A 12,509-nucleotide genomic window follows, 5' to 3' on the forward strand; every position below is an offset into this window, starting at 1 on the left:
AGGGGGGAAATTAAGTGCGTGTGGGGGCCAATATATTGAAGAAAAGGCATGTTTCTTTCTTTTGCTTCCCCTGCACTCTGGCAAGGAGGTTTCATCCGTTTTAAGGTCTGAGGCCATTTTTGGAGAGGGGCAGAGGATCGCGGATTATGCTGTTTGGGTGCAAAGTCTCCATTTGAGGCAAGAAGTGGAATAAGGAGAGCTGCAGCAATGAGGAACTGGTGATGGGAAATAATTGCATCACTTTTTTTTTTTTTCCCCTTGCTTTGCATCTGGAATTAAATTGTTGAGCAATATTCTATTTGACACCCCTGGCGACTAAAGGCCCCCGTAAGCTGACAAGGGAAGTCCCGGGACATGCCTTACTATCCCAACTCGGAGTGACTATTTCTGGGCAGAGAGAGGAGCAGTTCAGCCTCCACAGCCAACTCAGCACTTACTGGGCCTGCCAAGACTGCCAGCAAGCGGGCTTCCTGGGGCCTGCAGGATGGGCGGCTGTTCGGGAGCAGCTGACTCTCATTTCAAAGAGGTTGCTGAAGAGATGTCACATAATGCTGATACTCTGTCACTACTGACCTGGGCCAGATTTAAACAAGCAAGGCAATGTTCCATAGCCCATTGCTATTTCCTGAGCCATTTCATTCAGTCCCTCCACAGTGATACCATAGCAGAGACTGTAGTTGGAGTGAGACTGCAAGGCCAGTAGTCTCATGTTAAGGGAAGATGAAACAGCCCGTAACATGGGTTGTAATATTGTAACCTTATTATAAGATTTTTGTCTGGGGTTTGGTTCTGTTTCTATGAAACATTCTGCTCTAATGTGAAGCCCATTTTCTACCATGAGCCTGCTTTATACCTTTAGAAAGGTACTTTCATGCAAATCCTGCTTTGTAAAGCCCTCTGATGATCCCACTAACAAAACTAGCCCCCAGTTTACAAGGCAGATCCATTGAGCTGCACATCTGTGATGCTCTGCTTACTCCTAAGTATGTTTCAAACATGTTAACTTCATAATGCTACAGGAGTTTAATATTTCTGCATTGCTACTGCTCTACAGGTTCTAATCTCACTAACAGCCATCAAGAGTCATGGAGGATCAAAGCCTGAAGCTCTCCCCCATCATTTAAAATTATTTATTGGGGGGGGGGGGAATGCCCCTATTCTTAAGAAAGTCCATCCAAAAAACCTGCATGAATCAAAGGTTAGAGTGCAACAGCTAAACCTCAGAAGCCAAAAATGCCAAAGTTAAGGAGGAAACCACAATCCTAATTTTGCTCCGTGCACATATGCATTAGGATACAGGCTTCAAATACTGTAGTACAATATCATACATTTTTTTTTTTTTTCCCTCCAGTCTTACATATGCCACTCAACATTGATCTTGACCCCAGCTCTCCCAAACATTTTGGTCCATTCAGTGTGTGTTACTGCTGTTGCGAAGAAGAACTATACTTTTCCCACAGCTGCACTTCCTACTCTTCAGACTCCTCCAGGGCAGCACTTGTGGCCAATATTGTGGCTCCAGTGAGAAGTGCTAAAATTAAACCCAGTTTGGCTCTTTGGTAGGAGATTGAGAAGTTAACTTGCTTCCTAAAAATTCTTACCTCTTCTATGGCACTTTTCAGTTCTGGTGTTTCAGTTTATTAGAGAAGGCTCAGCTAGGAGTCAGAAGGCCTTGGGTTCTATTTCCAGCTCTGCCACTGGCTAATAGTATAATCTTGGTCAAGTCATTTCCTTCCCACAGCCTTCAGTTTCCTGTCTGAAAATGTGACTGGCAGGTCTGTTTTTTATTGAATGCTTGGAGATCTACGGTTGCAAAGGACTATTGAAGTGTTATGCGGTGTTATTTATTATTTGCATTGCAGCAGTAATGGCTAATGATCTCGGCTGATATTTGGGCCTTGTACCAGGCACTGAAGAGTGTAAGAGATGATTCCTGCTCTGAAGAGCTGAAATCTGATTGGACAAAAGCTAAGAGAGAAGTCTAGTATTATTCCTATTCTACTGAGATGCAGAGTGTGGCAGTGAACTGCTCAGTGTCACGCAGTGCAGCTGTAGCGTAGATCTCGGGGGTCTTCCCGTTCAGTGACTTAATCACAAAAAAATCCCACTTCTCCAAAGGTAAATTATTCCTCCCTTCCCTCACTTGCATGAGGAAGAAACAGGTTGCCTAACAGGCTGGAACAACCAAAAATGTAGTCTCAGCCCATGACCATTAATTCTGCCTGTCCCATCAACTGCAGATAGTCGCTTAAAATCTACAGATGTTCCCAGGTCGCTACATTTTGTATCTGGATCTACAGCCAGACTTCCCCAGTGTTTGCAGCCTGGGCTTTTGAGCAGACTGGCCTCTCAGAAAACCCGTGTGCACAGACTGGTGTGTCTGACCTGAGGCGGCTGATGTAAACTGGCCTTCTGCCTTAACTCCCTTGTAAATGTCACCAAGCAACAGAAGAAGTGGGTGATTTACTCTCTTGCCCGTGACTACTGAATTCATACCCTGGTTTCTCTCAGTCACGTCTGGCCCCTGCGGACTACGAGATGAGTGTGCGCTGCTAATTTTGTGTGCAGTTCCACTGAAGTGTAGTCTAGGGTACAGCTGCTACAAGGTGGCATTTACGAGGAGGCTGAGACAGGAGTCCCAGTTTCCACAGGCTGCTTCAGCTCAAGAGGTGCTGGGCAAAATCAATGCAGCTAGGCTTTTTAATGGCAGCTCAGCTTTGCAGCTTGTCATGGGGAGAAGGGAATCTAAATGGCCAAAGGAGATAAAAAATGGGGGGGCATCTGTATCTTTTTGCCCAGAAGCTATACCACAAGTCAGACTGTCCTTGGAGAAGCTCCTTTAAATTGAGCTCCTTCTCTGTTCTGTTCTGGTATCCATTTCACCACAGGGAAATCCATCAGCATTGTGCCAGGCTCTTGCAGGTACAGGTAAAAATAAAATCTGAAAGCAGTGCTTAGCACTGCTGTTGCACCTTTTGTCCTCCGATCCCAAAGTACTGAAGGGGAAACTGAAGCGTAAAGATTACGTATCTTGACCAAGTTTACTGAGTGAGTCAGTGGCAGTGGAATCAACCCAAAACTGTTCCCATTTCTCGGCACTAATCAATCACACTACCAAGCTATATTGATTTCTTCCAGCCCCAGCACTGGTGGGGGAAAGCGTTGATAGTCATCCCAAAACAGGACGGACTCTTCTTGTCTTCAGTGTTTTCCTTCTTTCACTTTGCTTTTCGTTTCTTCCTCGCATACCTTCCTTCCAGCCTGGAGCTATAAAGAGCACATTCATGTCCAAGAGCAGAAACCAGGGCTGCTTTCCATTTGGAAACCTCATAAATTACAAACAGTGTGGTAGCAACAAGAATTGTTTGATTGGGCCTTGTTAAGCAGGAGGGGGTCTGGAGCTGTGGGCAGCATTTCCTCAGTAAAACCTTCAGCTTTTAATCAGCAAACACCTCTGTTGCTGCCTGTGTTTAATGCAAATCTCTATGCTTCTCCTCCCTCCTTTTTCTCTCTTCTTATTACTTTGCTATCTTCCCTTCTCTGGTTTACCTACCCCCATCCTTCCCATTTATTCTGTGCAGTGTGTGTGGGGCAGGGAGCTTGGTTGACAGTTTTTACACTCCACACATCTGATGAAGCCCTCGTTAATCTCACTCTGCTAATGGCCCAGCCTTTGATTTACTGGGCTGTCTGAAAGGGACTTACTACCTTCCCTCCACTGACAGGAAATTGTTATTTTAACCTGACAGGAAAGCATTAAAAAAAAAAAAGAGTGAGAGAGAGCCTTTCCCCCTGTTGAAGCCCCTTAAATTATTTTAACTCTTTCTTTCCCAGAGCAGCTGCTGAGGTTAAGGTCTAAGGTGGTGTTGGGACTCACGGTCTTGATGATTGTTGGAAAGAGCTTTTGCAAGAAAAAGGGGAAGTTTGTCAGGGAAAGAAGAAAAGGAAATTAAGAGTATTTTGAGTGAGCCCTCATTGTATAGTTGGGTAGAAAGATGGAAAATAATTCATTGGGACTGAAAGCCTACGATTTCCCAGTGCCAGGGGACCACATGCCCTGGATTTGCAAATGAGATGTAATGGGGGAATTGGGGTAGGTTCTTTCCTTAAGTTGAGAGCTGAGCTTTTTCCCTTCAGCCCCTCTCTCTTACCCAGGTACAAAGAAAGCCGGGGTGGTGACAGAACCTCAGCTGACAGAGGCATCTACTTCTCTCTGAGTTTTTGCTCTGTGTTTAATGCAGACAGCTTCAGGGCAGGTTTTTCAGAGCTGCTGAGCTCCTGCTTAGGCACCAAATAAGTGTCCAGATACTCAGATGAGCCCGATATAGGCTGGGAGCTGAATGCTTTTGCGAATCCGGTCCTCGATGTTGAGCAGTAGTCATGATTTCATTAATTTTCCATGTTTTATGCTATGTGTTTACTTTTTTATCAGTCCTGGCTAAAAAAGGAAAGGTCAGTATCCTTGTGGTAGCACCAGTGCTCTAGCAGAGGTCTGGAGAACTATCATACCATTGAGTTGTCTACCCCTCTCCATCCCACACCAAATCTCTGGAATCTATCAAGAATGTTGATTGAATTTACTGGTCTCTCTCCACAGCCACCTGTGGCCCTCCTTCATTTGGTGGACTTTGTCAATTTGGTAATTAATTGTGTATGCACACGGTAATCCTAGCTGTGAAGTGTGTATCTATCCATCTTGGTTTGTTGCCTCTGTGTATCAAGCCAAGATGTGTTTTATGAGAATTACAAAGTGGTCTTGATCAGAACTCCCCTTCCTCCTTCTCCCAACAGGTACCCCAAAACATCTCTTTTCCTTTTAATGTTCATTCCTCCCTCTGCCAAAACAAGGTGAAACCAGAGAGGTGAAAGGTGGTTTGCTCTCCAGCTTTCCAGAACTGCCAAGGCAGACTTAAATCAGCCCCCAAATTGTTTTGAGTTTTGTTTTGCTTTGGGGTCCTGAAAAACATTTATTTTCTTCTTATATCTAATAAACCAACATTCCAGCCCTAAGCTGCTTGACAGATGCTCTGTGCTGGGGACATTGTGTTCTCTCTAGCAAAAGCAACATAACTTACTTCTCTTTCCTTTTGATTTAAAACAGTCATGAAAAGAGGCTAAAACACAGGTAGGTATTAGGGTAAAGTGATAACTGGGATATAAAAGCCTCATGCTGTTTTGAAGACTCCAGGATACCAGTTGCAGTTAGCTACTTGATATCACCATGGCAAAAAATGTCATATACTGTATTAGCTTTCTGGCTTCCAGAACTAGTCCAGGCTTTGACTTCTGCACCAACACTACCAGCACCTTTAGTGTTAATAATTTTGAAACTCTCTTTTAAGCAGCACCTTGGGGCTGTCAATTCCAGGTACTAAGTAGCGCTATAGAGAAAATGTGTCTAGAGGGTATTCAAAATGCATATTGTTGCATTGTCTGACAGGAACATTTCTCCTTTCCTTAAATCCCCTGCCCTTGTAATGAAGGTAGTTCCAATCTGCTGTGGGTGTTTGAACAATTCACCACAGGATAACAGGGGGCAGGGCTTTGCCTTATGTCAGCTGCTATGCAGTAACTGCTCATTTGTCCCACAGCAAGTGGAGGATAAACCCATTGTAACTTATTCCTCTTTTTTCAAAGGGCAGGTTGTCACAGTTTAGCTTCCGCCTACCAAGGGCATGCACGTAGACCATTTCTATGGAACAAGCAATGTGCAGTAAAGCCCTACTTTTTACCCTGTACTAAATTGTTCCCATGTCCACACCCTTATTCTGGAATAAGAACATCCACACAGAGAATTAATTGAGAATAGGTGTTCAAGAGTAACTCCACAGGTAGATGTGCCCTTAGATCAAATAGAGAAGCATGCTTGAAATAGATCTGTGGATTTATTGATAGATCCAGTGATGGTTTCTCCCCTCAGCCTGTCATAATCCCTGTTTCCCAGGAGTATGTGTGCTTGCAGGGGAAAAAAGCCTCTTTTGTTTTCCCATTTAAACCAAAATACTGTCTTTATAGTCACAGCCAAAAAGAAAGTCAACCCAACAAATATCCTAACCCACACTCTGCTAAGAATGCTCATGTTTAGCTCCCGAAAGTCATGGGGTGTGCCAAGATAGCATAGCACAGTGCTCAGAGCGTGATGTGTGTCCATGCGTGTGTGATTCTGTCTGAGACTTGTGATACCTGACCAGCTGGGTGAACTTTGACATGTCCAGACCATGCTAGGGAGCAATACTGTGTGAGGCACAGTACATCTACTCTTTGCATGCAGTACACAGAAATGGATGCAACACAGCTACCCTCGAGCAGCACTAGGTATGTGGCATTAAACGCAGCCATGACAGAGCTTACCATTTTAAGGCAGTTGCATTGTTTCCATCTCTAGCTTGAGCACGCATGTGGTGGGGAGGCCCTTAGAGCCCAGATTTCAGAAGGACCCACAATTCCTTAAATGCCTTTTGTATCTATTTCTTCTATGTGGAAAAATGAGGATGACAATACTAACCTCCTGGGGGGTGGGGGCATTTTAGTGCTTTATTGGCATCTGTAAAATGATTTGAATGAATTGTCTAAGAGAAGGTGCAAGTGTTCTGTTAGATGTGGGCCACTTTTGGCTTTCTGCACCCCTCAGGAGCTTAGTTGGTATTGGAGCAGCCCAGAGCATTGTTTTGCACTGGACTCTGGCCAGGGTTTGCCCTTCCTCTTGTAAAGTACCTGCAGAGAGGCAGTGATATCTGAGCTGGGATCAGGTATGGGGAGAATTGCCATTGAGCTGACTTTTGTAATACGCTTGGATCTTCAGTCTCGGGGATTTGCTAAGGATTGACAAAGAATACGAGGGACTTGTTTGACATTCCCCCCTCCCCTTTTCTTTCCTGTCTTCTGCAGGGCACCGCAGGAAGCCACAGCACCTCCTTGAGTCTTCTGAGGCAACTTATGGGAACCCTGCCTGGGCCCTTCTGCTCCAGGCTACGCTGCATGGGATGACAATGACACCTGGAAGGAAGAGACCAGTGGCCACCATCCCCTGCCTTATCCTAGCAGCTGCTAGTTGCTTTGCTAATTTAGGTGAGTTCCATGCCGTTCTCATTTTTGTATTCTGCAAATGTAAAACAGTACAAATAACTGAAGATCCTGAAGTGCCTCTGGGAATGGACTCTGCTTTCCATCCCCAAAGCATCAAGCTCCTCCCCACCCCCACAGTTGTAAAGGGGCCATTTGCACTGTCACGTACTTGCAGAACATGCAATTGACCCTGCTTCCTTATCCTTCCAAGGGAAAATGTCCCAAAGAGAATCCACACACCTGGACACAGCTCCCTTCCTTTAACCTAGGTCAACCAAGGTCCAGCATCCCCGTCTTCCTGCTCTTCCTAAATGGCTGTTGCCCTATTGGACATAATGTCGACACCCCACATTCCCACTGCAGTGGAAATCATGGGTAAGGAAGAGCTCTAGGCTGCTTTCCTGCCATTTGTAGGTAGCCCACCCAGGGAGTATGAAGAAACTATCCTGGAGGTGAGGGGGAACTTTGATTCAGCATTGCTTGAAGGCAGTGCACTGGAGATGATTGCTGCTGAGGTTACACACTCCAGCAGATGAGAGCATTGGTTCCCTGTCTTCCCCTTAGCTCAGATCAGAATGAGCCAAGAGAAGGGCCAGGAGTTTCATGACTGCAGCTTGGCCAAGATGAATGGTGCACTCTGATGGTCTGGAGAGGCCAGTATTTTTCATGAGGGCAAAGTTTTTGTGGCTTTGCCCCAGGTAGAATGTTAATGTATTCTTACTTCTGTGCTTTGCCTGCAGGCTCCCGACAGTTTCCTATGGTACTTTCCTCCCTAAAGGAGGCACCTTGATGAGGGCTTAGGCAACTTGATGCTATCCCCAAGCATAAATGATTCCCCATGTCAGCTTCAGCCACAGCTGAACAAAGGCTGGAAATAGCAGTTTGAACAGGAACCTGGAACCAAATGTTGCTTGGACTTTCAGGGTCAGAATTACATCCTCCGCTTTCCAGTAGATCAAGCCAGACCCCTGGATCCCAGCATATTCTAAGCTCTGGGGTGCTCCATATCAGGAGCCAGGCTTCTCAGTCTAGCCCTCACTCTACCTGAGATGTAATCATGGCACAGTTCTAAGAAAGGCTTTGTCTAAAGAGATGAGAGGAATCTGTCAGCACTAGTGGTGCTTGCCAGGCAGAGCAGGATGTGTCAGCAGAGGAGCTCATCTTCTGTTCTGTGTGCTCGTGCTCACATGTATTTCATCTTCTCTCCCCACCCACTGCATAGGCGAGTCTCTGCAAGTCACGGTCCAACCTGCCTCCATTGTCCAAAAATATGGTGGCGTGGTGAGTCTGGGTTGTGTGGCAAACCCCACGAGAGTGAACGTTACCTGGAGACTGAATGGGAAGGAGCTGATGGAGTCAGATGAGGTGCTGGGGATTCACACCGAGCCAGGGAAACTCGTCATCCTTGCTCTCAACAACCACACCGTAGGCCGGTATCAGTGTATCGCTCGTGTACCTGAGGGGGTTGTGGCCAGTGTCCCAGCCACAGTGACGTTAGCCAGTGAGTAGCTTTTGTCCTCTGCCATCTCTTCCTTTTTGTTTTAATCCCTCATGTTGATTGGGACTCCAGTCCTGGGGCTGTCAGGGCTTGTGATGCAGTGGGATAGGCTGGTCCTGGAGTAACCATTGTGGCAGTAGCAAATCCTAGTTTGCTCCCAGGCTTTGAGAAAAGCATATTACTGGAGCATACTTGAGGGCGTGGGTGGGTAGGGAGTGCTCAGGGGCATTCTTTCTGGGACACACTGCCACTGTAGTGTAGACATACGATAAGGCACCTGAGTATTGCCATGGTATCTGAGTGAGCTTCTTAGATCATTTCATTCACTACTTCCTTATTGACTGCAGTTACCACTACCAAAAAAATCCCTTTATTGACCATCTGTCTTCTCACCCCATGATGACAGAGGAGCACGGTCATTTGATACATGATGCACACACAGCCACAATACCCACCTATGGCCGTGTAACTAACTGGTCAACATGTCTTTTTAGTTGTCTCTTCTTGATCCTCAAAGAACGAGAAACAGTTACAGTGCTTGCCTAGCGAGTCTTGGCTCTTAGCTCAAGCTAAAAGACCTCCTGTTTTTTGCTTGGCAAGTCGCTAGTTCAGTGCCTAGAGCCAGCCAAGACGGCAGCTATCACAGCCACATTGTGGTGAGATGATTCAGCTGGTTAAATTGAAGGATTCTCTTATGCCACCAGGTTGGTGGTGCAGGCACTGACAAGCTGACCCTTCTTGCATCACCTGGAAGAATTAAGGGGCTCCCCAAAGAAGGGACAAGGGAGTAAAAGAGTTAAGTAACTAAGACAGCAGCCTCCCAGAATTGCTCTAGACATTTGCTAGCGGGGGAGTCTACGAGAAGAACACTGTTACCCCTAATGGCCAAGGTACAGAGAGCTGCCTTGTAACCTCTCTCAGCTGATAATGAGAGGGCCTGACGGAGGGTACTGGGGAAGGGGATTTGCCTCAAAGACTGAAGGAGAAGAGATGTTTGTGCAAAACAGGGGCTGGTTTTGTTCTAAAGCCAAGAACTATTGGCTTGTCATCGAGACATTAATCAGAAGTGAAATGTTTAGGCCGGGCTGGGTGGGAGGGAAAAAAGAGAAAGCGAGGGAGAGTGAAGTGGAGCTGCAGTTACTGCGCGCCAAGGCTGAGTAGGAGGGGGAGGCCATCCCTGGGTTGAATCCATGAGGGGATTTGGCCTGGGCTCTGCACTTAGATTAAGTTTCGGAGAGCACATTCCAGAGCAGAATGGGGGCTGTGTTTTGCTGGTGGCCTGATAGTGGAGGGGAGGGGAGAGGTGGATGGGATTACTGAGGGCATGGTTTGCGTTTAGGAAAGACGAGGAAAGCAGCACATGCACCACTCCTTAGTACCGTTGTTTGCCTCTGGGCCCTCCCTAGTGCTCTCTCAAGTGTCATTGCTTAGACAAAGCCGCTGTTGTTCCATCTACCTGGGCTGCTACCTTTCCCTTCCAGCTCTGGTGACTGAAGGGAGACAGCCATCTCCAGCACTGACTGAGGTTGAGCAACTAGTGTGCAGGACAGTCCTGCCATCTCCCTCTGGACAGATCTAGTCTAACCACATCTAGTGTTGGGCTGGGACCCCGGGGGTTGCCAGAGGACTGATTCAGGTTCATCATTTTTGCCCTCACCTGCACCAAGCTAGATAGCAAATAGTGAATGGTAATGCTCCAGGCTTCCACTTAGTACCTCCCTGCCAATGCAACTCTATTTCTCACAACATTTACAAAGTCTCACACAAGGTGTAAAGGTCAAGGAGGCAAATGGCCCCTGGCTGGGGCTACTGAGCTGGAACCAGGAAAGGGAATAATGAGTGAGATTTTACCACTACTGCCAGCCTCCTGCTGCTGAGAGGAGGGAGGAGGACCAGAGGCTGCAGCAGGAGGGTGAGAAATTAATGGCTTTGCCCCCTACCTGTAGCAGGGATAGGACACTGATGTCACTGCATGGGTCTTCAGAAATGATGCTGAAGGTGGGTTAAATGAACAGGTGACACCCCATGGGACTCCATGTCCCCTTCCCCACAAAGTTTCAGTGCTATGTGGAGAAAAGGCTGGTTCCCCTTGGGGCATATTGACACCCAAGAGAGAACCTCCCACTGATCCCCGCAGTCTTTGAGAAGAGTGATACAGGGACACAAGACAGCTGCAGTGTATTTCCCAGGTGTTGGAGAACCATGAAATAGATCCCACCTTGGGAAGAACTGTGTCTGGAAGGGGAAGAGCCTTCTTTTCTCTCTCAGGTAGGAGAGGTGGTAAGTGATCAGTCAAGAGCCATGGTTTCAGTAGCAGCTTGGTGTAAGTCTGAAACACCACGTGCCAATGATAAATGCAGGCGCAGATTTGCAATGTAGTCCACAGTTTGTGACTGGTTTCTGTCATCCCATCTTGCATTCTCTCTCCTGCCTCTGGAAGATGAAAGCCAACTATAACTGCCATGCAATGGTTTGAAATACTCCAGAGCAGGCTGTCAGTTCTGGGATAGGCAAAAGTCTGGATGGTCTTTGGAGGAACTGGCCAGCACGTGTGTTTGGGACCTGAGCAACTGGGTCCCAGGACTCCTTCCAGCTTCAGGACTCAATAGGAGCACTGTAAGAGCTTTAGCCTGATCCAGAAACAATGTGCAGGAGAGAACTGGGATTGGGACATGCATGAGAAAAACAAGGAGCAATGTTTTTTCAGGGTATGATTTTATTTTTTTATTATGAGCTGGGGTAACCAGAGCGTTTTCTGTGCTTTCTGGCAAACTCTTAGATACTTGTAACCCTCAGCCTTCTCAAAGGGATCCCTACAGTCCCCCATAATTATATGCATACTCAACCCACTGATAGTCTCTGGTGGCCCTTTTCATAAAGTGGATTAGCCCTGGCAATGTTTTTGACCTGTTGGCAGCTGTAGTTTAGCATTTGGGACTGATGCCTAAGCTGATCTCTGTTCACCCTGCCTTGGAGGACTAGTTGAAACTAGCAGCTAATTCCTGCAGCAGAGATAAAATGACTGTTGTTTTGTAGCCCTGGGGGGAGTGAGGGATTTGCAAAAGAGGTTGAGAGATGGATTTCTTAAAGCAACAGAAAGAGCATCGCTTCCATAATTGTCAGTCAAAGTCTCACACATTGCTCAGCTGCTAAAAGGTGTGTGGCGGGAAGGGTCTCTTGTTCAAATTGGCTTGGCCCCTCTACTCACAAAGCACTAAATAGACTATGGTAACTTTGATCACTATAAATCCTTGATGCATTTTGAAAGGTAATCTGGATATTAAAACTCTGTATCCCACCTGCAGGTCTCTGAGCTGTCCTCTGTCTCATCCCTTATAATGGGAGTGACTAGCCAGCCCGAAAGGATTATGCATGGTCACATGAGTACTGCAGTGTGGATTGAGACTTTGTAAAGGTTACCTGGTGTGGGCTTGTTTTTAAATATTATTTTATTATGTATGAAATATATCTGTAGCCTCTCCCCAGGGGGCACATATTCGATCACACCAAAATCTTCATTTCCAAACCACTTTTTCTTGTAGCCTCCTCAGGATGCTGCATCTGTGTCCTCCCTCCCCAGTCCCCGCACCTGCCTCTGGGGAGGTGGGTCTAGGGCACCTAGCAGGAACTTACAAAATAAATAGGTCCCTGTCTGCCTTAGTTTGTCCCCATGCTCTCCCCAGTGCATTCACAGCCAAATATAGTACTAATGAAAGCTAGTGCAGCAGCTCAAACAATGGCAGTGATGTGGCTATTATCATATTGAGATGACTTCATTCCATCCCATTTCCCCCAGCCCCCATCTGAATGTCAGGTATCCCTCCTGGTGGAGGGTCATCTTTGGCATAAGTGTGGGGACAGGGCTCAAATTCATGCCTCTTGAGCCATAGTGAGATGTCTTCCCTGCTCTGCCACTGGGCCACTATCTTTTCTTGGGAAGAGGGGA

The 12,509-nt window shown here is 46.6% G+C and overlaps 1 protein-coding gene across 4 annotated transcripts in view; it reads left to right on the top strand.

The window, feature by feature from the left end:
* Positions 1-12,509, top strand: part of BOC (BOC cell adhesion associated, oncogene regulated) — a 77,705-nt gene that overhangs the window by 33,910 nt on the left and 31,286 nt on the right. For all 4 annotated transcript variants that reach the window (XM_025199660.1, XM_006020135.3, XM_006020136.3 and 1 more), the window contains 2 exons: positions 6,889-7,068; positions 8,288-8,566. In XM_025199660.1, the coding sequence (XP_025055445.1) occupies positions 6,984-7,068; positions 8,288-8,566 (364 nt within the window). In that variant the 5' untranslated portion in view covers positions 6,889-6,983. The remainder of the gene's footprint in view (positions 1-6,888; positions 7,069-8,287; positions 8,567-12,509) is intronic.

The sequence above is a fragment of the Alligator sinensis genome, unplaced genomic scaffold (assembly GCF_000455745.1).
Source record: "Alligator sinensis unplaced genomic scaffold, ASM45574v1 scaffold343_1, whole genome shotgun sequence".
Taxonomy (NCBI): Eukaryota; Metazoa; Chordata; order Crocodylia; family Alligatoridae; genus Alligator; species Alligator sinensis.